The sequence below is a fragment of the Ochotona princeps genome, chromosome 26 (genome assembly GCF_030435755.1).
Source record: "Ochotona princeps isolate mOchPri1 chromosome 26, mOchPri1.hap1, whole genome shotgun sequence".
NCBI classification, from domain to species: domain Eukaryota; kingdom Metazoa; phylum Chordata; class Mammalia; order Lagomorpha; family Ochotonidae; genus Ochotona; species Ochotona princeps.
The window spans coordinates 26,496,629-26,519,851 of NC_080857.1; the positions used below are offsets into that span (position 1 = coordinate 26,496,629).

Genomic DNA, 23,223 nt, shown 5'->3' on the forward strand with positions numbered 1-23,223 from the left:
CACTCGCTGGCACTGGGGCTTTAAGGGGGCAGAAGGACAGTCTGAACTCCAGAATTGAGGCAGCCCCACTCATATGAAGGTACTTCAAAAAGTTGGTGGAGGGGAGCGCCAGCATCCCATATGGGCCCCAGTGTGAGTCCCAGATGCTCGACTTCACTGCTAATGCACCTGGAAAAGTAGCAGAACATGACCCAAGTGTCCAGGCCCCTGCCACCAGGCAGGAGACCTGGATGAAGTTCCTGTCCTCAGACTGGCCATGGCAGCCATTTTGGGTGTGAACCAGCAGATGGAAGGTCTCTTTTATCTCCTTGTCTCACATTTACAAAGAGAAGGAGAGACAGAGAAAAAGATCTTCTGTCTATTGATTCGCTCCCCAAGTGGCCACAATGCCCAGAGCTGCGCTGATCCAAAACCAGAAGCCAGGAGCTTCTTCCAGATCTCCCACTTGGGTGCAAGGTCCCAAGGCATCGGAACATGCTCAACTGCTTTCCCAGGCCACAAACTGGAAGCTGGATGGGAAGCGGAGCAGCCAGGATTAGAACCGGTGCCTAGATTGGATCTTGTGCATGCAAGGCAAGGACTTTAGCTACTAGGCTACGGTGCCAAGCCCCAATTTCAAATCTTTAGAATGAGAGGATTTTAGTCTAACACGTAACATGCTCACATCCCATGGTGGTGTCTGAGTTCAAGTCTTGGTGCCGGTGCCTGATTTTAGTTTCCTGCTAATGGACCATGGGAGGTAGTAGTGATGGCTTAAGCAACTGGGTTCCTATTGCACACATCGGGGACCTGAACTGAGTTCCCAGCACCCCATTTCAGCCTGCCAGCAGTTGAAACTGTTTGGGGGAGTGAACCAACAGAAAAGAACTGTGTCTCTTTGCTTCTCAATTCAGTAACTAGCTAATTGACTTAACTAAATGTTTTGTGCCAAAATAAACTCTTTAATTCCATTTTCTGTTGGGGTCCGTGCAATGGATGTGGGGGACACGAGGGTGTGAAGACATTGTTCCATTGTAGGCAGGGCCACAGGGAACTTCCCGCTGAGGCAGGGCCCAGTGGATATCTACAGCCACCTGGATGCAGCTCCACCTTCCTTTGCATGGATACCGGACCACCCTGCGGAAGAATTCTAATCCGTCCAGGCATTTTTGCTACTGTGAGACTGGCTTTTTACACAATGTGAGCTTGGAGGTTAATGTCAATAATAATGTCTTACAAAAGGGCCTTCTATTATTCTTACTGTCTTGGCTGTCCCCATTGACCTTATGCTAATCAAGGGACCTGTATTTAGGGTTTCATTCTTTCCTTAATCTTTAGGTTCTCCTTTTCTTTGAGATACAAGATCAGGTTGTAGAATAAGAATTATAGCAGGAACTTCTATTGTTTTTGGGTAAAGCAGGTGGCAGGGTTGTCCTTAGAAACACCCACTTGACCATGACGTAAAAGTCTGAGCCAGAGTTTGACTGATTCTGCTTAAATAAAGTGGACGGCATTATTGCTGAGTCCACTATCATCATGGAATCCTAGTGGTCCGTCTCTTTCTTTCTCTCTTTGCGCCGACTCCACGCACACTTCACGAGTTCCAAACCTCGGCCAGAGCTGGACTCCGGCAATTTTCCATGAATTTGTTGGAGTTCCCTGACACAGAAGACTGCTCACCTGTCTTCTACTTCGGTCTCTAGAAGGATCACCAGCCTCATCCCAAGCTTTGATTCAGTCCCCTGCCCTTCCACGCGGTCCCCACCCTAACGTTGTAGGAAAGGAGACTCAACAAGCAAGGGAAAGCAGTAAAGTGGAGACGCGCCTGCGCATCTGCCCCCATGCGTCTCTGACTTCATAAATGTGGGCTTTGTCCATCTCCTCTTCAGGAATCCACACCAAACAAACAGAAGCACAAGGGGATTTGAAAAACCTCACGTCCTCACACCTCCTTTGCCATTCGTCCATGAGAGTATACACTTGAGAGAGGTCAGAGACACCACACAGCATTTGGGAAAGGCACGGCATCAACTAAGAGGGGGCTCACTTGAAAAGTCTACAGCAACGAATGCCGAACAACCTACTGGTTGACACAGAAGCAGGAAGACCCGGAAGTCACTGCCTCAACTGGCAGGTTCAAATGGGCAGATACGACACAGCTCTTACCGATGTTTCACGGCGGGGACGGTAGGGTCCTTCAGGCCAACCTTACTGATCTGGTTCTGCACTTCCTGAATATTTTTAAAAAGCTCGTTGTTTTTGGAAGCACAAGCCATCAGTAGTTCGGCTTCCTCGGTGAGTTCCTCCCTTAGGCTGCACCCATGCCTCTCCAACACCTTTATGGACAAAGCATCAACTAGTTTTTCGCAGGAGGTGTTTTCTCCTTGTTCAATATCTTTAAAGCGTATACCAAGTGTCTCCAAACGCTCATCCAAATGTTTGGCCTTGTCCTTCAGTGGATCCATTGCTCTTCCTTCATTCTTTCCCAGCGAGGTATTTCCAGGTGCTTCCTGCAGATTCAAGGCTAGCCAGTCTGCAACGCCCTCAGCTGAGAGGCCAGCTGCTCTCAGAGAGGCCAAGAAGTCCTCCACGGCTCGGAGGGCTTCTTCCCGCACCTGCACCTTGTGGCTCATTTCTTCAAGCTGCGTTCTGCATGACAGCACAATATTCTGGGTTGCATGCAGGTCAGATGGGTGCAATTCTTTCGATGCAAAGGTATCCAACTCCTCATTACATAGTTCAATCTGTTTTGCTATGGAATCTTGGATATCCTGAAATAAAAATAGCAAAAGCCGACAAGAGTGAATACGAAAGCAGACTGCACATCAGAAACCAATCTCTTGGCTTAATGAGATTTTACCTAGTACATGCTTATGGGTCTAACCAAGGAAAACTTTAATTATGAACAGCCACATGGCCAAGCTGTTTCATTATCTAATACCCTGGCACATGCTTTAATCCCCCAGTGAGGGTAAGCATGTATATTATTCACTCCAAAGCAAATAATTAGAGACAAGCTATTAAGACATTTGTTTTAGTATCAGAAAAATAAAGCAATTATTTTTTATTTAAGATAGGATTAGAATAAATATGTTGCAGAATATATCCTTTTAAGCCTAGGAGTCAAGTATGATACGTAGGGACCCAGTCACTGAAGACCTTTATAAACAAGGCTTCATTTTGAATTCACAGAAAATATTCCATAATTTACGCCAGGGTATCTCCCTCTGAATGTGCAGGGAAACAAAAGGCTGAGAAATAAAGGTGTATCTCAAAAAGCACATGAGAAAATTGAATAAAAAAGACATACTTATTTAGACAAAAAATTTTAAATTCATGCATCACTTTTCACAACATTTTTCATGTACTTTTTGAAGATCTTCCTATGCATGAAATTTAAATTTGTAGATTACAGTTTCTGGAAACTTTGAGAATTCTCTTCTGTAACCATCAAGATCACAGAAGTCTTTAATGGCTCATTCTAAATCTACGCTAAGGTACTTAACAATCTACAAACTCTTGAAGGTCTCTGAGGAACTTAGGCTGTATATCTGCCATGAGAACGTCTGTTTACCCTTAGGTTTTGATGAATGCCATCAGCATTGAGCACACAAGATTCCTGGATGACCAGTTCATGGAGGGACAAGTCCAAGCCACAGAGGGACACTGATTCCTTCTCTATGGGTGACACCAACCGCAGTGCTGTCTCCAAAGATGCCAGTCTAAGTGAAAAACACAACAGATATGAGTTCAAACAATCTGCACCATTGTTTATGCAAATGAAATGGAGAACGGTTATGCAATAGAAATGGGGCAGAGGATTTGGGTGCCTGAGATGCCATATCCCACAGTGACATGCCCGGTGCCATCCATCTGCATGACCTAGATGAGGTCACCATTCCTGGCTTCCATGGAGCCCAGTCCTCACTGCTGTGATCTGCCAGGAGGCACATCTGTCTTTGTCCCTCTCTGTTTCTCTGCCTTCAAAACAAAGGAACACATACAATTTTTGAAAAACATAGATCCCAAATGCCACAAGATCTATTGTTTACTATATTCAGACATGGTTTTTACCCACTGTTCAATTTATGCGTTCACTCAACATTCACTGAGTGAGCGGCAACAGAGCGTGGCTGTAATTTACTTGCTCAGGACAATGTTGAGTCACACTGTTTCCTCATCATTATTAATGCTTTCTTAATTTCATTCTCAAGTTGATCCTCACATCCAAATATTCTAAATAGCTTCACAGGTACCACACTGAATGGAAAGCTGCCACTAAGAAGCCAGACATTTCCTTTTCTTTTGAAGTAGTAAAACACTGAATGCCATTTAACTTTGATATGATGATCAAGAAGCTGTGTTATTATTTTACTACTATTATGGAATGATGCCCTTATTTGTAAAAGGGAAATAGGTTACAGATATGGAAATATAACAAACTGTTCCATAATTACAATAAAATAATTATAACATGGAATACATGTGACCATGATGGGGAACCACAGATGGATCCTCGTGGTCTTACTATGAAAAATGGGAACGCACATGGCCTAGGTATGTGTGACAGTTCATAACACTGCTTTTTAAAAAGAAACAATCAGGGGCCATGCTCTGTAAAGTGGTTAAGATGCTAGGTAACATCTTGCCTTGGTTCTACACCTAGCTTTGCCTACTAAATTCTGCCTTCCTGGGAATGGTGACTGACTGCCTGCACCCCAGGTGGGAGATCTGGCCTGCGTTCCCAACTCCTCAGCTCAGCCCCCAGCCCCAGCCTGACATTAGCTATTTCAGGCATTTGGGAAGTAGATTAGTAAAAAGAGACACTTTGTGCCTTTTAAATGAATAAATTTAAAAAAAATTTAATGAAGAAATCAATGCCCAGAAAGGGTATGGGACTCAGCCAAACTCATGCCCAAGGGGAAACATTGGGAAAAGCTTTGAATAGAGCTTTAAGTTCAACCTACGCAACTTCAGAAAGTTCATGGAAAATGAGATTAAAGGCAAAGTTAATTTCATTTATGTTTAAAAATTTTTAATTTATTTTTATTTAAGATGGAGACCTATCCACTGACTTACTCCTCCACATGCCTGCAATAACCTGTACTAGGTCAGGCCAAAGCCAGGGGCCAAAAACTCCACCCCGACACTTGGGTCCCTGAACCATGACATGCTGTGTCTCAGGATGCTCAGTGGCTGGACGCTAGATCAGAAGCAGAGCAGAGACTCGAACTCAGGTATTTCAATACGAAATGTTGATTATCTTTGTGTGACAAACACTTACCTCAGTGTAAATAAACAACAGAAATCCATGTAACGGAGAGGTCATCCGAAAGCTCATGAATAATGCATACTGTGCAAAAAACTGCCTGGATTGCACACGTTGCTTTGCACCGCGGAAAGCTGCCTTTTCATTCTGTTCTTCCAGGACTTTCGCAAAGTTCCTGGAGCATCTCTGGAATGGCCTAGTCACCTTATTTCATCTCTTTGTTCAGGAGTTTCCAGATCAGCAAAATGGCAAGCCTAATAGCAAACCCTCCCGTGGCAGTGGTTGGTAACTGAGGGTAGTGATGGGGCCCGCAGAGTGAAAGGCTGGGTTTACAACGGCATTTGGGAGTGGTACATGTATGAAGCTGTTCAAGGGAACCCAGAGTCCTACCTGGCGTGAAGAGCCATCTGAAGCTCTCGTTCTTGCTCCTGAAGTTCATCTCTTGCCTTAACTATCAGCGGCTTCTCTGCATCACTCACACGGTTCTCCAACTTGAAGGAGGTGATTTCAAATTCCTTCCAGTGATCATCCGTTTCATTTTTTAAGCCCTAAGGGAGATGAATAAATTAATGGTCAGAATGATTCCCTTCCTATAAAAATTGAGACATCGATCAACTGTAGGAGCAAAAGCCACATGTCACATGAGACTGCATTTTGGGGAAGATGTATTAATCACCTGAAAGGCAGAATGACAAAGAGCGGGGGCAAGACAAATGAGATCTCCCATCCACTGGTTCACATCCCAAATGACCATGACAGCCAGAGATGAGACTGGCCAAAGCCAGGAACCTAGAACTCCATGCACGTCTCCCATGTGGGTGACGGGGACCCAAAGACGTGGGTCATCTTCGACTGTTTTCCCAGGTGCAATAGCAAACAGCTGAGTGGGGAGCAGAGCAGCCAGGATCCAAGCCAGTGTTCTGATATGGGATGTAGGCACCGCGGGCAGTGGGTTAAACCCACTGTGCCACAACACTGCATTTTGAAAACTCTCCAGTCATCTACAAGAAAGCCGCCCTTAAGAGAACAGCAGTATTAACTGTGCTCCCTAGGGGATCCATTCAGTGAAGGTCAAGAAGCCAAAACCAGGGCTTGCCATGGTATGTATCCAAGCCCCCGAAGATAAACATGAATATACAAATAGATATTTTCTTTCCTCGGGATTTTAAGTCTTTGTTACCTTCTGCATTAAAAGATAATTAGAATCCAAACTACTTCTACGCTAATAGGAAGTGAATGAAGTGCATTTACAGGTCATTATGAAGCGTCCATAAAGCTGTATGATGACAGCCCCTTATCTTGGTTCTGCTGTTGCTGTTTTCCAGGGATTGTTAGAGAACTCTGCGGGGAGATCAGCAACCTAACCTCTTGTTCCACTTCCACAAAGACTAGATCAGCTGCTCTAAGCAACTCGGTCTCAGTCACTGTGGAAAGGCTCAAGACAGCTTCTTCATTAGAATGGAAACATGCTCCATCCATGACTCAAACAGGCAATTTGTGAACAGATGAAAAACACAGGGGAGTCAGGTAGTGAATGACCAAGACTACTGAAAGCAAGAAAACCACAAAACATAGGCAGCCCACGTAGGACAATCTCCCCTACCCACCACCACTACATCCTGCAGGGCCCTTGCACTGCCTGACTGGTGGGCTCCACCTGCGAGAGCTCATACATTCACAAGCCTGCAGCAAGAGCAATGCCCTGCAGTGCAGTGGACGGCTCATTTTCAGCCTAAGGACATTTCTCTGCACAGTGTAGGATCTGTGTGCCCACCACTCAGGGGGCGATTTCTGTAGCTCCTGAGTCAAGTGCAATAGTTCCTCACAGACACTTTGGGAAGATGATCCCTTGGTTAGTGTGGAAATGTCACCACCTGCCTCCTATTGCCCAGCAGGATAGAGCAACAACTAATGGGCAGCAATTTTGGTCACTATGATGATTTGGTCAAGCTGAGGCATAGGGGTGGGCATCTGGCCTAGTGACGAAGTTGCTGGTTAAGACTCCATCATGCCTTTCACAGTGCCTAGGTTCTATGTCTGCTGTGGCTCCTGACTCCAGCTTCTTGCTAATGCAACCATGAGTGGCACCAAGTGATAACTTAAGGAGTTGGACCCTGCCACACATGTAGGAGACCTGAATGGAGTTCCCAGTTATTTAGCTGAGGATTGTCCCAGGATCAGTCAATGCAGGGATTTGGGGAGTCAACCTGTAGGAGGACATTGTGACCCTAGAAGGTCAGCGAGCACAGGATTACAGTTGATTGGACAATATTTGTATGATAAACAACTGAATGGATGTCTTGTGTGTGACTGATTGGATATCCTCTGCATGAGAACAACTGAATGGCTACCTTTTGTATACCTGATGAGATATCATTTGTGTAAGAACAGTTGAGTGGGAAGTAATATACAAGGCAAAAGGACTTCCAAACTAAGGCATAGAAACAGTTGATGGTTCTGTTGATGAACTAAGCATCTCTACCCTAATCCTGTATGACTCTCAGCATATAAAGTCTGTTGCCCCTAATAAATTTTGGCTATTGATCATCAGTCCATGCGTGTTATTATCGGCTCCGTGCTGCAGGACAGCGACATCAACCCAATCTCTCATATACACACTTTGTCTAAAACAACTAGAAGAAATATTCAGTTTAGTTGATCAATTTGAGGGCTATGTAGGAACAGACTGAAATTAGCTTTAAACACCTTGTTTTTCATAATTCATCTGAAATTCCAACAATAATTGAACTCCACAAGTTTGAGCAGCAGGTTAGATAAATTAGATACAGCATAAAGAGTAAATGAGGACCCTGAGCCAAAGTCTTTATTAGGTGTAGCACTTGGAAGCAAATCACTCCCTGGCACCATGTGACATAAGAAATGCAATCCAACAGACAGTAATGTCTACACCCATGGTGTACCACTTTGTCATCAAACCAGTCATGAGAGAAATGGTATCTGGGTAATTACCTGAAGATCTCTCAGTTTATCCTGTAGACAAGCAGTAGTCCCTTCATTTTCACTGGAGAACTCAGAAAGAATCCTAAATTTATTGCTCTGAAGGTGTGATTCAAGAATTTCTTTCTGTGCTATACACCTGGGGAAAAAGATTATATGCCAAATTTATTAGAATATGAGACATGGAAAGTAGAACAGGTTGGACAACTCTCCTGCCCAAGTTTTGCAGCTTGTTCCTGGGTTTGCGAATGCACTGAGGTGGATTTTGTCAATCAATACAACTTGGAAAGATTTTCCCAACCCTGGAGCAACAAAACTAACAACGTCTCAGAACTATGAAAACCACTCAAGTATGGACCCACATCAGGGTCCATAAGACGTTATCAAATGGCTCCCTCCCATTCCCAGGTGTCGTGTAGTTTGACAGCAAGGAGCAGCCTCTTCCCTCCCCCACTGTGGACAGAGAGGAGAAGAAAATTAAATGGAAATATTTGTCCCACCCTCCGTTCCTCCACACCTCAATCCTCCCCAGCCTAATATGAGGTCCAAATGAGCGTGAAGCCCTCTCAACTATGTAAACGATATTAAAAGAAAATGAAAAGAACAGATGAAAGTATTTTTAAATTACTGTCAGTTGTGTAGCCTTTCAAATAAATAAGTCAATTAAATAGTCCATGTTTTCATTAATGAGATTTTTGTCACTCTTTACAGCTGTTAAAAGAATATTTACCTGTTTTGTAAACTCTGTATGTCCTTGTCATGCTTCTCCATAATGCTTTCTCCTTGTTGAGGCTTCATTTCTGATGCCAGGATAACATTAACTGGTTCTATTGCCTAAGCAAATATTTAAAATGGTGTAAACACAGTTTCTTAGACATACTTGTCTAGAGACAACGAATGGTACATTATGTTCAAAGATGAATCATTGATCGCTTCTATCCCACCCTAGGACACAGCACAATTCCTGAGATCGCACAGCTCAGCAGACAGCTTTCTTTTAGAAAAGAGATGAATTAGACTGAGTCTCACCTCCCAACAGCATGGTAAGCAAATGCTCCCAGACCCTAAAGTTCTGTCCAAGAACTCACAGCTGCGTTTGAAAAAACCCCCAACTTTAACAGGAATAGAACTCCAAATGCCAACACCTCATTCCTTTCCTACAACGTCCTCACTGGCAATTTGGGTTATGTTATGGCCAGCACTTCAAAAAGTTCATGGAACCACAATTAAAAGGTACATTTAGTTTTGTACCAAAATTTTAAAATATTCAAAACCATGTCTACGAAAGCTCTTCAAAAAGTCCATGGCAATGCCACCTATGAAAAAAATCACAGGGAGTTCAAACTTTTTTTCCACCAAAATTGCCTTATCTTTAATTCCAAGTTCATAATAATGTATTGAAGAACCTTCATGTAAACAGAAGGAACTTTCAAATTCAAGAATTCAGAAAAATTCAATGTTCAAGGAAGGCAAAAATCATTCCAATGAGAAAAAGACAACCCACAAAGCATATCTCCCTGAAATGGCCCCATGTGTCCAGGCGAAGCGCCACCTCCTCCCACTGAAGTACAGGGGAGCTGACAACCCCCTTCCTAACCGGGCAGAAGGGCCTCTGGAGCAAATGTCGCAAAGGCCCACCGATGCATGCTACATGCGCTCCTGCGTCACTGCACTCTAATTCTTGGAAGAGCAGTCTTCCTAGCACAATGGAAGAGGGAATTCCCAGTTGATGAAACCAATGGGATCATTGAAACCAACACTTAATTAACAAGAAGCAAATTGTTGTGCACTTTTTTTTTACATCGGGTTTGCTTCTGAAAGACATTATCCACACTCAGCACCTTTTCGTTTGATGGCTCGTTATCAGACTTTGCAAACGGCACCTCACTGTGCGAATCCCTTCCTCCATTCTCCGTTGTGGCTACGGACTCCCTAGGAAGGTATCAGAATTGTATTTTAGTATCTTTTTTTTTGGAAAAGGCTTCTTTGGGCTTTACTCTGAAGTGCAGCCCCTTTGAGAAAGCACTGACTTGTTCCCCGATGGGTCTCGCAGTGTCATGTGGATCTCAGAGGCGCATCGCAGGAGTCTGTCGATCTTCTGTTCGTAATCCCTGAGGGTTCGCTTCACTTCCTGTTGACTCTCCTGGAGAGTGAGCTCCTCACACAGCTCCCTGAGGACATCCCTGTGCTGGTGAAGCTGCTGCAGGATGCCTTCCTTAGAGAAGCAAGCCTGCAGGAGGAACAGAGCAGGCAATGCGCTTCAGCAACTTGGCATGCCGAGCTCACAAGGAAGTGTGCCTCCTGTAACATGCTCCTTTCTAGTCCTGTTCCTTGTGGCCATGGTTTATGCTGTGATTTGGATAATAAATCAGATGTAGCCCAAAGACCCACAATATAAGGGCTTGGTCCCTAAAGTATTATGGGAATGGCTAAAGGATTAAAATCAATGGTCAACAAATGAGAAATGGAGACGTCATCTAATTTCAGCATCTAGGAGGTGGGCACCGGAGGACCTCAGGTCACTGGAGGTATGCCTGCAGGAAGTTCTCTGTGCTTCTAGCTCACCAGGAGTGGACATATCTGCACCAGCCTCCAGGCTACCCACACACCTGAGCCAAGGCACTGTCCAACTCGGGCTTTGACCCTCCAAAACCGTAAGCCAAAATCACCTTCCTCCCTAAGAGGTTACTCCCAGTCACTTATGACTGTTATTGTTGCTTTTATTTATTTTTAAGGATGTAAAATGCAAAGACAGATTTTTCCCATCTACTGGTTCACTCTATAAATGTCTATCGCTGCAAGAGCTGGACCAGGCCAAAGCCAGGAGCCAGGAACTGAGCTAAGCCTCCCAAGTAGAGTAGCCAGGCCTCAGCTACTGGAGCCACCACCTGCTCCCTCCCAGAGTGCTCAGGCAAAAGCTGAGCCCGGGACCTCTGATATGGGAGGCAGATACTTCAAGCGACACTTTGTCTTAACTGCTGCACCAAAGGTTCACCCCAAGGTATTATGATATGTAGCTGACCTGCACTAGAGGGCCACAGAAAGATGAGGGCATCCACCCCAAAGGGATTTGCAGCTCAGTAATGTCTATACCAGTGCTGAGCATCTGGTGTGCTAAGGGCTGTGATGGAGCCACTCTGGGTCTTTCAGAGCCAGACAGCCCCTCCACCAGGCACAACCCTCCGAGCTGATGCAGTAGGAACAGTGCTGGATCTCAGGGGGACAAGTTCATTTCCAGCAAAAACATCACCAAGAGAATGAAAAACACAGCTGTTCTGAACCCAGCGGGAGTCAAAATGGCCAAGGAAAATGAGTATCGGGAAGAAACCACACATGTATTTCAAAATGTATATGCTCCAATAAAACTATCTTCATCCTGTTTTCCCCAAACTTTCTGAAGCAGGCACAAGGAGTTGCTCCGGAGAAGAGTACTAGACAGGACTTAGCAAAGACCTCAAGGCCATGTGGGACAGGAGGGAAGGGGAGAGGGCATTTTCAGAGAGCAACACTCCGCCCAGCCAAGGCATAGCAAAGGCAAAGCCAGTGAGGACAGGTCATGTCCACTTTAGACAGACTGCAGGGCAGGGCTCTGAAGGACGCCCATGAAACAGAACTAAAGCTCGGCAGAAAGGACTTGGCAGGAAATCGAAACCAGTGCAGAGGGAGCTATGAAGAGTGCACCACGTCACCCCAGGGAAGCATGGAATTAGCCCAAAGTGGAAGGATGTCTCCCAACGCAGAGGACACGGTGGGCATTTGCTGTAGGTGGAAGCCACCAGCTGGGACACCCACATTCCACACCAGAGCACCTAGGTCTGAGTCTCAGTTCCACTCCTGCCAATGATGGCTTACAGCTGGGGCTCCTGCCACCTGCCCGGGGAAACCCGGCTGGTGCCCTGGACTCCTGGCTTTGGCCGGGCCCAGCCGTGGCTATTGCTGGCTTTTGGGGAAAGAGTTGGCAGATAAGAGAAGAGATCACCCTGTTTCTCTGCCACACAGATAATTTTAATAAGACCCTTTCTTAAAAAATATTATAACACAGGGATACACACACACAGATGCACAGAAGGAACTTCAATAAACTCATGGAAAATGGAATTTAAAAAATTACTTTCATGCCAAAAATTTGAAATTCACTTTTTTTTAGAATACCAATTTTCCATGAACTTCGTCATGACCACTCATCCAAAAGCAATGAAGGCTGAAACTGGGAGAGCTACCAACTGATACAAAAAGAAATGAAGAGAGAGGTCAGACATGTGAAAGCTATCCAATGGGGCTCTATTTCCTGATCGGCTACTTGTCACCAAGGTCACTGCCAAGGACACAGTGTCCCAACTGTGACAACCCTGTGCACAGAGGCCACATGGATACATCTGTGACCAGCCTCCTCTCCTGATCTGCCATCCGAGACCTTCCCAGGGCAATCGTGGAATGTTCACCCACTGCCTTGCTTCTAACTGGTGAGACACACAGGTTCCGGTCAGAGTTTGTGCCCCAGAGCCCTCCATGAGCCCCAGGGAGTAAGAGAGGAAGGGGTCAAAGAGGTAATTTAATCCCAAACTAAAGACACAGGCACCCATTTGAGATAAGGCCCACAGGATGACAAGTCTAAGCGGAAACAGGCTGCTTCACCTCGTGCTCCTGGAGGAGGCCCTTGGTCCTTCCTCTGCGAAGAAGCTTCTTCTCTCTATTGATCTGCTTTTCGAGTTTGGAAATACAGTCACTCAGCTTTTCTTTCTCAATATCTACCTTCAGTTGTTGCATATACAAAGACAATTCATGATGAAGAGACTATGGGAAAACAAAGAATCTTGTCAACCATGGGAACAGAACCTGCTGAAAAAATATTTGTACTCACAACAGAAATATTTGCAGTAGCAAGAAGACCGAAGTAGAGTCTCCACAATATTCTAATCCACACGTTTCTTCGAGAATGCTTTAAAATATCCCAACTTGTGAATGCCTGTCTTTTTTTTCTAACAACTACAAACACGTTTCAGCTGTGCGAGACACTAAGCGAATGGAAAAGCAACGGAGGGGAGGAATGCAAAATACACAGCTGAGCCTCAGGACACGGGCCACATCACTTGTCTCCTGGTTTTGGAAGAGGCCAAAGGGAAATCAGGAGAAAACTGTGGAAATTGGATCAAAGCACAAACTTCAGTTAATCCAAACATACTCATCTTGGCCCATTCGTTGTGACAAAGGTACTATAGGAAGATATTCGTAATGGATGAACTGGGAATGGGTATACTGCCCCTCTCTGCATCACATTTATGATAATTCTATAAAGCCATTTTAACATGAAAAAGTCTGCTTTGTGAAGTATTTTAGGAGGACTCTCAACTGTGTTATTTCATTGCTAGTATACATAGTATGTATAATATACTATCTGATTAAATCTCACATATATGTATATTTAGGGATTTGCAAAACATGTGTTGTTATTTATCACCATCTTATGAAAATAATCTCTGTTAGATTCTGCATATAAACCCTGGCGATCACGCTGCCAAGTAGGCAGTGTCCTTCCCGTTTCATCAGTGAAGCTTCTGCAGTCAGTAACTCGTCCAAGGTCACCGCTGCTGACTCCAAGTTGATCTGCCACCAAAGAATACAACAGTTTTGCTACTAAGCACTTCCTGGGCCTGTGTTGATATGCTGCCTCGCTCTGGATCTAACTAGAAAACCAGAAAGAGCCCTCAGCACTTAACACGGCAAACACAACACCCCTGGGAGGACCCAGCCACAGCCTGAGACACAGCCCCAGGCAGAGAGTGAAAGCGATTGAGCTTTCCTTTCCTCCCCTTTCCACTAGCCCTCTAATCTCTACAGAGGGTCGTGTTGGCTGAAGGCAGGCAGAAGGCAGCTGCGGTAGCGCTTGGGGCCAGCTGCACAAGTGAGGCGCTCCATCCAGGGAACCCCAGGCGGTCCTGCACTGGCCTCACAGCAGCACAAGGCACAGATGTGGCACGTGGCATACCTCCCACTTGGCACACACGTCTCTGCTCTTCTCTCCCAAAGACAGCTGCGCATCCTCAGTTACGCTGTGTTTCATTTCTTCAAGGGCTTTCAAGTACTTCGCCATGCTCTTACTATTCAAAAGCATTAATGCGTCCTAAAAAAACAAACAGCCAATACGCCAAATCAACAAGCCTAATTTGTTTTTCTCACAAAAAGTCTGAGAAAAATTAAGACCTAAATTTTAAAACCTAAGTTGGATAGTCATTTAGCTTAGCAATTAAGATGCCTGCGAACCCTATCAGCGAGCCTAACTCTGGCTTCCTGATAATACAGACCCTGCAGCATCCAGCAGTGATGGCTCCAACAACCATGTTTCTGCGTGGGAGACTTGGAACGAGTTCCCAGCTCTCTCCCTTAGCCCAGCCCAACCAAGAATGTTGTAGGCATTTGAAAAGCGAACCACTGCTGGGAGCTTTCTCTCTCAGTCCCTCTCAGTCTCTCTGGCACTCAAATACAAAAATAAATAACATTTTAGAGAAGAGAAGTTTATTTTGGTGCAAAGATATTTGTAAGTCAATAGTTCTGGGGAGCCAGCATTGGTGGCGTAGCACACTAAGCTGCCACCTGTAACTTTGCATCCTATATGGATCCAGGTTTGAGTTTCTGCTGCTTCCTTTCCAATCTAACCCCCTGCTAGTGAGCCTGGGAAGTCAGCAGAGGATGGCCCAAGTCCGGGTACCCCTGCCATCCATGGGATGGAGAGCCAGGCTCCTGGCTTTGGCCTGGCCCAGGCTCAGGTGTTGCAGCTATTTGAGAAGTAAACCAATGGAAAGAAGATCTCAATCTCTCCTCCTCTTTTTACAGCTCTGCAAATAAATTAATTTAAAAAAAATCTGGCAGCAGGAGAGGCTGAAACAATTATGCCCACTGTACAATTGGGAACGAAAAAGCCAGAGAAATTAAATTCTTGTCCAATGTCATGGATTCAGTCTGTTTTTAAATTTCATTTTAAAAACCTTTGTCAGTGTGTTAATTTTATTGGAGGAGCAGTAAGGAGAAAGAGGGACAGAGAGGGAGAGCAGATATATCTTGAGACAGAGGGAGCGTCCATGCACTGGTTCACTTCCCAAATGCTTGCACAAGCCAGGAAACAGGAATGCAAACTGGGTTTCTCATGTGGATATCAGGGACCCAAGTACCAGACCCATCACGGCTGCCTCCCAGGGCCTGCTTTAGCAGAAAAGGGGTCACGGAACAGGAATTCCAAGGTATGGAATCTTCACCAAATGTTGCCACCACCCCTCTGCCAATTTGTAAAACCCTCAGGAGAAACATATGCCAAAACTAGGATGTTTATCAAGTCACAATAACTCTATTATTATAGTGAAGGAAGCACTGTGTTTCTATTAGCAACTTTCCAGCACTGGAGGGTGGGAACCACTCCCACCTTGTATTTTGAAATGAGCGCAGTGGGGCTCTCTCTTTGCTCAAGCAGCTGCTCAGCCTTGGTGATTTGAGATTCCAGCTCCTTCTGAGATTCTTGCACCTGCAGCCTGACATCCAGGCCCGGGGATATATCACTTGAGTTCTTTGATGCTGCAATAAGTTTCACCACATTGATCTGAAAAGGGGGGAAAAAAAAGTCCTCAAGTGAACACTTGGTCCAACTTCCTAGTAAACCCTTCAGCTAATAGAGTACGGAGAGGCGATTTCTAATGTCCTACTAGACACAGGAATATCTCACTTACTGCATTTGTGTTTTCCAATATGCTGCAGGTCACAAGAAAGTAAATGTGACACTAAAGGACTATACCATGTGACCTTTCCCTTTCTGAGCCGCCTCTACACCATGTACTTTTCAAGAACAAATTTACTCAATATGAAGGACACACCTGGATTTTCTCTTTAGCTTCTTGAATCTTTGTCTGCAGTCCAGTTGTGAGAACATGTTGAAGGGACTCCTGGCTTGAAATGTTCTGCACATCTATCTGTAAAGTATCTTCAGTTCTGGCCACCAGCTCTTCATACATGGAGCCTTTGGCAATGAGATGCTGTGGGAACCAATGGAAGATCACAAGAAACATTTGGCTTATAAGTTACATATTAACCTCAGTATTCTCAACAGGAAACTGGGAAAGCTTCATTGTTAGTCCATAATGAGGCAAATTTATATTCGGAAAAAAAATGCTATTTTAAAAATCCACTTTGAAATTTATATTAAAACAGCCAAATTCCAAACAAAATGGCCTTTAAAAAAAAAGATTTTTATCTATTTGAGTTGCTAAGAGAAAGAAAGAGATGAAGGAAAAGAGAGATAATAGAGCTCTTCCATTCACCGTTTCACTCTCCAGATAGCCACAAGAGCCCAGACTGGCCAGGCTGAGGTCAACAGCCAGAGCCTTCATCCCAGTCTCCCACACAGGTGCAGGGGCCCAGGCACTTGGGCCAGCGTCCGCTGCCTCCCCAGGTCATTAGCAGGAATCTGGATGGGAAGCAGAGCAGCTGGGATTCAAACTGGCACCCATGTGGGCTGCCAGTGTTGCAGGTGGCAGCTCTCCCTGCTAAAACAAAACACCAGTCCCACAACATGGTCTTTTACAGATGACAGGTTCTTGTTCAAATGTCAATAAAATAAAAGCTAAATGTAATATAGTGTCGGTTGAAAGGCAGTAAGAGAATGGGAGTAAATCCCAAAGTGCAACGGTTCTAAGGCAAATTAGTATGGAAACTTCACAGAGGCTGACTGAGGAAAACAAATACCAAAAAGATTTATCTGACAGATGCCTCAAGCACTCGGGATCCTGCCATCCGTGTGGGAGACCCAGGTTGACTTTCTGGTTTTGGTATGACCTGAGCCAGCCTTGACTATTACAGGCATTGTCGAGTGAACTAGCAATGGGAGACACTTCTATCTCTGCCTTTCAAATAAATAAAAAGATACAATGTTTGTCTGGCTGGTTTTTTTAAAGAAAGGGAAAAGACAACAGCTATTTCATTGGAACATATGCTGTAGGGCATCATAGTACAGTGGGGATGTGGCAGAGAAGTTGTTTGTGGGAAGACAAGGTTTTACACACAGGAAAACCTAAAGACTTCACACAGAAAATAACCTGTAAGAAATGATAAATGAGGGAGTTGGGCTTGCACTAAGGCATAGCACACAAAGCCACCAATACAGCACCAGCATCCTATACCGGCACTGGTTCAAGTCCCAGCTGCTCTACTTCTGATCTGGCTCCTTGCTTGCAGCCTGGGAAAGCAGCAAAGGACAATCCACATCCTTGAACTCCTACACCCACATGGTCTCCCACATGGGAGCCCCAGAGGAAGCTCCCTTCTTCCAATCAACCCAGCTCCGGCCACTCCAGCCATTTGGGGAGTGAGCCAGCAAATGAAAGATTCTTGGTCTCTCTCCTTCTATTTCTATAATTATGCGTTTCAAATAAAAATAAATCTTTAAAAATATATGTGCCATAAAAAGAAATTATAAACAAATACAGTAACAGATAAAAGAATTGCCATTTACCCTGATCCACTGACTATACACTATATGCCTATAGTGACATGCCACACTGCAGTATGTATGAAAAAAATACAAAAGAAGTTGCAACAAGGTAAAGTTAGAAAAATAAATAAGCAAAATATGAGCTACAGATAGTTGCAGGAAGAATAGGCTATTTACATAGTTTCAAAGCACTGCCTACAGATACATAATAATTACAAATGAAAAAGTAACTTTTAATGGATACACTTGGCAGACAACCAGTTAATTAGCCAGCTGACCAGCATGATGATCACCAATGTCAAGTGCCACAGGAATAGAACTGTGGCTGAAAGCATTTTTAGGAACTGCCACATGAGGGTGCATGTGCACCGTGAGAGCAGAAAGTCTAGCATCGTGTATCACAAATCTCCCGTGATGGCAGGAAGATTAGGCTGAAGCCAGAGCTGGGAAGGAAGCCAGGGGCAGCCCTGGCAGCCAGGAGGGAGAGGCACTTAGCCACTGGTGTGATAAGGAAATGTTCATGGTTTCAGACATGATAACAGAATGGCCCTGCCTCATGGTCACAGGGTGGCCTTGACAGGTGCTGACGCTCTGGGAAACAGTTCATGTCCAACAGAAAAAGCTCCAGGGCCCAACTCTGAGTGCCCTGTGCATCCGCAGACCACATCAAGGCCTCGCTGGTGGGATCCTTAGAGTCCAGCTGTCAGGGACAAGTCATCATCCTGTGATGACTAAGATGATGTGTCGAGAGGGAAACAGCACTGCTGGGCCACTCACGCCACAAGTGCACATCTGAGTCTAGTCACGAGGAAACATCAGATGGAGGCAGAATTTACCTCCCTCCACAGCGCCACATGGCGGAAGACACAAGAGCAGTCAGAGGGGCTGTTCCAGCGAGCAGCAGGCTGGCCAGGCCTAACAACTGGCCCTAAGGCACGATGTGCATTTTCTCTTGTTGCCAAGTAACAGTGACATGAGCAAATGCTGGGTGAGCCTGCAGATGAGATGGTGTGTCACTGATGATGTTCTGCTCTTGGTAACGATAGGCAGGTAAGAGAATGCTTGCACTTTTAGGAAACACATACTGAGGAATTGAGGGGTAAAGGGCATCCTCTCTGCAACTTCGCAACAATTCTGAAAACATAAATATGCATGCAATCATGTATGTATGCATATTCACACAAGAAAAGAGGAAGGGAAGAGTTTGGAAACCTGGGAAAGGATTATATTAGAATTCTTCATATAGTTTTTTAGAGAATTCAGGGTTTTTTAAAAAAAATATTTATTCTATATTTATCTTTATTTGAATGGCAGATTTTATATAATTTTCACAACCGTCCTGGAAATATATAATTGTGTCCCAATTAAAAGTTAAGACTTCATTTAAATCAATTTTTTTAAAGATACCAAGAATCCAAACAGAAGTCTGAAAATACAATAGATATCACACAGAAATACATGACTAATAAATATATAAAAGATAATCCAAGGGGTTAGCATTTGTGGCATAACAGGTCAAACTGCTGCCTGCAACCCTGACATCCCATATTGGCATCAGTCCCAGTCCTGGCTACTGCATCATCAATCCAGCTCCCTGCTAATGGCCTTGGAAAGCAGCAGAGGAGGGTCCATGTCCTTGGCCCCCCCTCATCCTTGTAGCAGACCCAGATGATGCACCCAGCTTCGGGATGGCCCAGCTCTAGCAGCCGTGGCCAGCCGTGTGAGATGTGAGACAGCAGATGGAACAGCTTCCCTGCTCTGCCTTCTTTTTAACTCTGCCTTTCAAATAAATAAATAAATCTATGTCAACAGATAAGTCAATTTGATGAGTAATTAATGAATCGTGTAAGAAATTCTATGTAATCTAAATTAAAAGGTAAATAATTAAGACACTCCCGTCAAATTAGTAAAAGAAAATTTAAACTCAAGGGTAGCATGCCTATGCAGAAAACACTATGCAACAATCAGTACGTAAATGTCTCAGAGTACGTCAAGAAGTTCATGGAAAGCAGAATTAAAGATAAGGTTATTTTGGTGTAAAGACTTCTAAAATTCATGCAAGGTTCATAATATCTATTTTCCATGAACCTTTAAAGTATCCCTTTGGATCTTATTAGTCTAAAAGCAGTGGAATTACAATGATCTTAATGCTTTGCAACGAGCACACTGTTTGTAATTTCATTTTCTTTTGAAATTATAGCATGTAAAGAAAAAGTTTCTCCTGTTCCCTATCTCCGCCTTGGTTATCAGTTAATCATCGCTCAGACAAGCATCATAAAAAGCTTTACAGTATGTTGGTAATGTGCCAGGAACTAACTGCACTATGAGCTGGCTATCAAGCAGATCAAGTTAGGGAGGCAATGCTCTACAGACATAAAAACTTCTAGAACACAACCAGGATCTCACTGCTTCAACTGTCTGGCAATTTGCTTTTCTACTTTGAACACATCTTGATCAAGTATTTCAGCCAATAGAGATCTACCTAATCCTTCATCTAAGAGGAGATAATGTGGCACATTTGCAATTTCACTGTTCATGAGATGAATCACTGTTACTGCTTTGAAAACATTTTACATAATTTAAAAAATATTTTATTCTTTTATTTATCAGAAAGACAGAGTTACACAAAAAGAGGGAGAGACAGAGATCTTGTATCCACTGGTTCATTTCCCAGGCCAAAGTCAGGAGCCAGGAGCTTCCTCTGCGTCTCCCACATGGACACAGGGGCCAAAGCACATGGGCCATCCTCTGCTGCTCTCCCAGGAGCATTAGCAGGGAGCTGGATCGAAAGTGCAGCATCAGGGTTTTGCACCAGCATTCACATGGGATGTTACCATCAAAGGCAGCGGCTTCACCTTCTAAGCCACAACACTGGCCACTTTAATCATTTTACATTTAAAAATAAAACTTCTTACATAATTTCCTAAATTCTGACTCTCTATCCCATTTCTATTACTAAACTAAATTCCAGGTTGAGCAAATAAACATGAAAACTGAAACTGAAAAAAACCACTTGCAGACAAAACAAGTTCTTAGACTATTTTATAAATAGGTGCGACATTTTTCCAAGCAGTATAAATGATCACTCTCAAACACAGTGCAAACACAAGCTGGTTCGAAAGCATTCGCCCTTCTGAAATGCAGACTCAGAGAGTTAATTCTGCCCATTTATTTTGAGAACTCCCCATCTTATCGTAAAAGATGACATGCTCTGGGGCTTTTACAGCTGAGCAGGAACAAGGAACGCAGTAAAAACCTCAATGAGAACTCCTCTCCCAGGAGAACCAAGTGCTATTAAAACAGCCTCTCGCCTCACTGCCTTTCAGCCTCTTAGCTGCCCAGGAGCAGAGACCATGGTGAGTGTGTGGACATGGGTACCCTCCCTGCATCACGCTGGGGGGACACCCCCCTGCATCAGGTGGGGAAGGGGTGGGGTCGAAGGAGAACTCCCAAAGCACAGAATGAATCCTCTTCTACGATCACACAGCACTGGCCCACATGGGCTTGAACCCGCTTCTCTGCTCTGTGCCCTCTGGTGCAAGAAGATATGATAATTCCCATTCTGTAGCTGGGAGAATTAGTCCCAGAATTCAGAAGGTGTGTTAGTGCTCTCCTAATCCAACCTCTGCCTTCCAGCAAAATCTTAACAGGGGATCCAGTGGGATGGGAGAAGCCATGCCATTTTTGAAATTCCTAACAAAGAAAAGAAAAACTGTGGGTTCATGACTATTCAGGAAGTTTTTTAGTGATCTTAAGGGCATCATCGTAAGTCAGTACTTGTAAGGAGTGACCCGCCATCCTGGACTCAGGTCCACCTCGAACGCCTTGAGTACCTGTTTACCCAACACTACCATAAATTTCCTAGGTGTCGGTCCCCTTAAGGCCCACTTGCCTAAGTAAGCTTAGTGACCTTCAGGTTTAAACCATGCTTCCATCCCTATACTTTATGACCCCCATAGTGGCGGCCAGCTCCACCAACCCTTTGAGGCATTTATCCCTGGTGTCCACCCACAGCCGCCTCTGCCAGTCCCTGACCCCACACTCCCTCTCCCCAACTCGAGGCTATAAGGATACCTCTTCCCTTTCATCTCTCTCTTTTCTCCTCTGCTCTCTCTCTCTCTGCTCTTCTCCAATCTGTTGCTCTGTTCTTTGTCTTTCTCTCTCTCTCTCTATTCGTTCTGTCTGTGTCTCTCTACTCTGCTCTGCTCTTTGTCTCTCTCTACCCTCACTTTCTCCCTGAACCGTGCTACGACCCCCATGCAACTAAAGACCTTTCGTGTGCCTGGTTTACTGTATCTGATGTCTCGGGTTTGTGGCAAACAGCTAACAGTACCTGCAAGGATTCCTCCATGGGCATGCCCACATCATCTTGCTGTCTCAGCAGATCCAAAACAGACTTGGTTTCTGCCTCCCAGATGTCCACTTGTCTGGTGAGATTTTCCACCTCTCTAGTCACGTTCAGCTGCCCCATGAATTCTTCCTTCTCTTCATGTTCTTCTCCAGCCTACAATGTTCAAAGTTAGCATGAAGGAAAGGCCCACACTTGCATGATGAAATATTTTTCCACTTTAAAAGGTTAGACTCTGTCTCCCTGACTTTTGATGATACATCCTTTATGATGGGAATTCGTCACTTTATAAATTAGAAGGTTTGTCCACATATTTTTCCTAATTATAACACCTGCCATTTAAAGATGACATTATCATCACCTTATAGATAAGATCAAAGCTTAGGAAATGAGGGTATTGACTTTAACAACACACTTCTGAGATTCACACACAGTTGAATTAAACACAGGTGTTAGCAACAGAAGAGGCTCAGGAGAGAGGTGGGTGTTACCGCACGGCAGGCAAAGTCACAGCATTCCATCCTAAAGGACCAGTTTCAGCCCCAGATGCCCCACTTCCAATTCAGCCTCCTGTTAAAGCACTTGGGGAAATAGCGGAAGATGGCCCCAGGTAGTTGGGCCCCTGACACCCACGTAGGAGACCCAGAGGGAGTTCCTGGCTCTAGGCCTTGGCCTTGTCCAGACCTGGCTGTTATAGTCTTCTGGAGAGTGAGTCAGTGACAGAAGGGCTCTCTGTCAGTTGCTTTGGACACTAATATCCCAAGTTCCAAAGCATCCCACTTCCTCCACTTGATCCAGCTTCCTGCTAATGGGCATCTTGGGTGGTAGCAGGTGAGGGCTCAAGCACTTGAGACGCTGCCACCCACATGGGAGATGCTGGGAGGAAGTTCCTGGCTTCTGCCTTTAGACTGGCTTATTCACATCTGTGGCAAATATTTAGGGAATAAATTAGCAAATAGAAGATCTTTCTGTCTCTGCCTTTCAAGTAAAATGAAAACAAACAAATTGGAAGTCTATTTTATTGTTTTTTTAAGATTTGTTTATTTTTATTGGAAAGGCAGATTTTTTTTTTTTAAAGATTTATTCATTTTTTTTTTTTTTATTACAGCCAGATATATACAGAGGAGAGACAGAGAGGAAGATCTTCCGTCCGATGATTCACTCCCCAAGTGAGCCGCAACGGGCCGATGCGCGCGG

General features: G+C 44.5%; 1 protein-coding gene across 1 annotated transcript in view; it reads right to left on the minus strand.

Annotated features, from left to right (window-relative positions):
• SYNE2 (spectrin repeat containing nuclear envelope protein 2) overlaps positions 1-23,223 on the minus strand; it is a 324,116-nt gene that overhangs the window by 192,043 nt on the left and 108,850 nt on the right. Inside the window, exons 19-30 of the mRNA XM_058655531.1 lie at positions 22,012-22,182; positions 16,066-16,224; positions 15,621-15,794; positions 14,193-14,327; positions 12,842-13,000; positions 10,237-10,436; positions 10,048-10,138; positions 8,937-9,040; positions 8,219-8,345; positions 5,639-5,796; positions 3,554-3,701; positions 2,146-2,750 (exon numbers count right to left, since the gene is read on the minus strand). Of these exons, the coding sequence (XP_058511514.1) occupies positions 2,146-2,750; positions 3,554-3,701; positions 5,639-5,796; positions 8,219-8,345; positions 8,937-9,040; positions 10,048-10,138; positions 10,237-10,436; positions 12,842-13,000; positions 14,193-14,327; positions 15,621-15,794; positions 16,066-16,224; positions 22,012-22,182 (2,231 nt within the window). The remainder of the gene's footprint in view (positions 1-2,145; positions 2,751-3,553; positions 3,702-5,638; positions 5,797-8,218; positions 8,346-8,936; positions 9,041-10,047; positions 10,139-10,236; positions 10,437-12,841; positions 13,001-14,192; positions 14,328-15,620; positions 15,795-16,065; positions 16,225-22,011; positions 22,183-23,223) is intronic.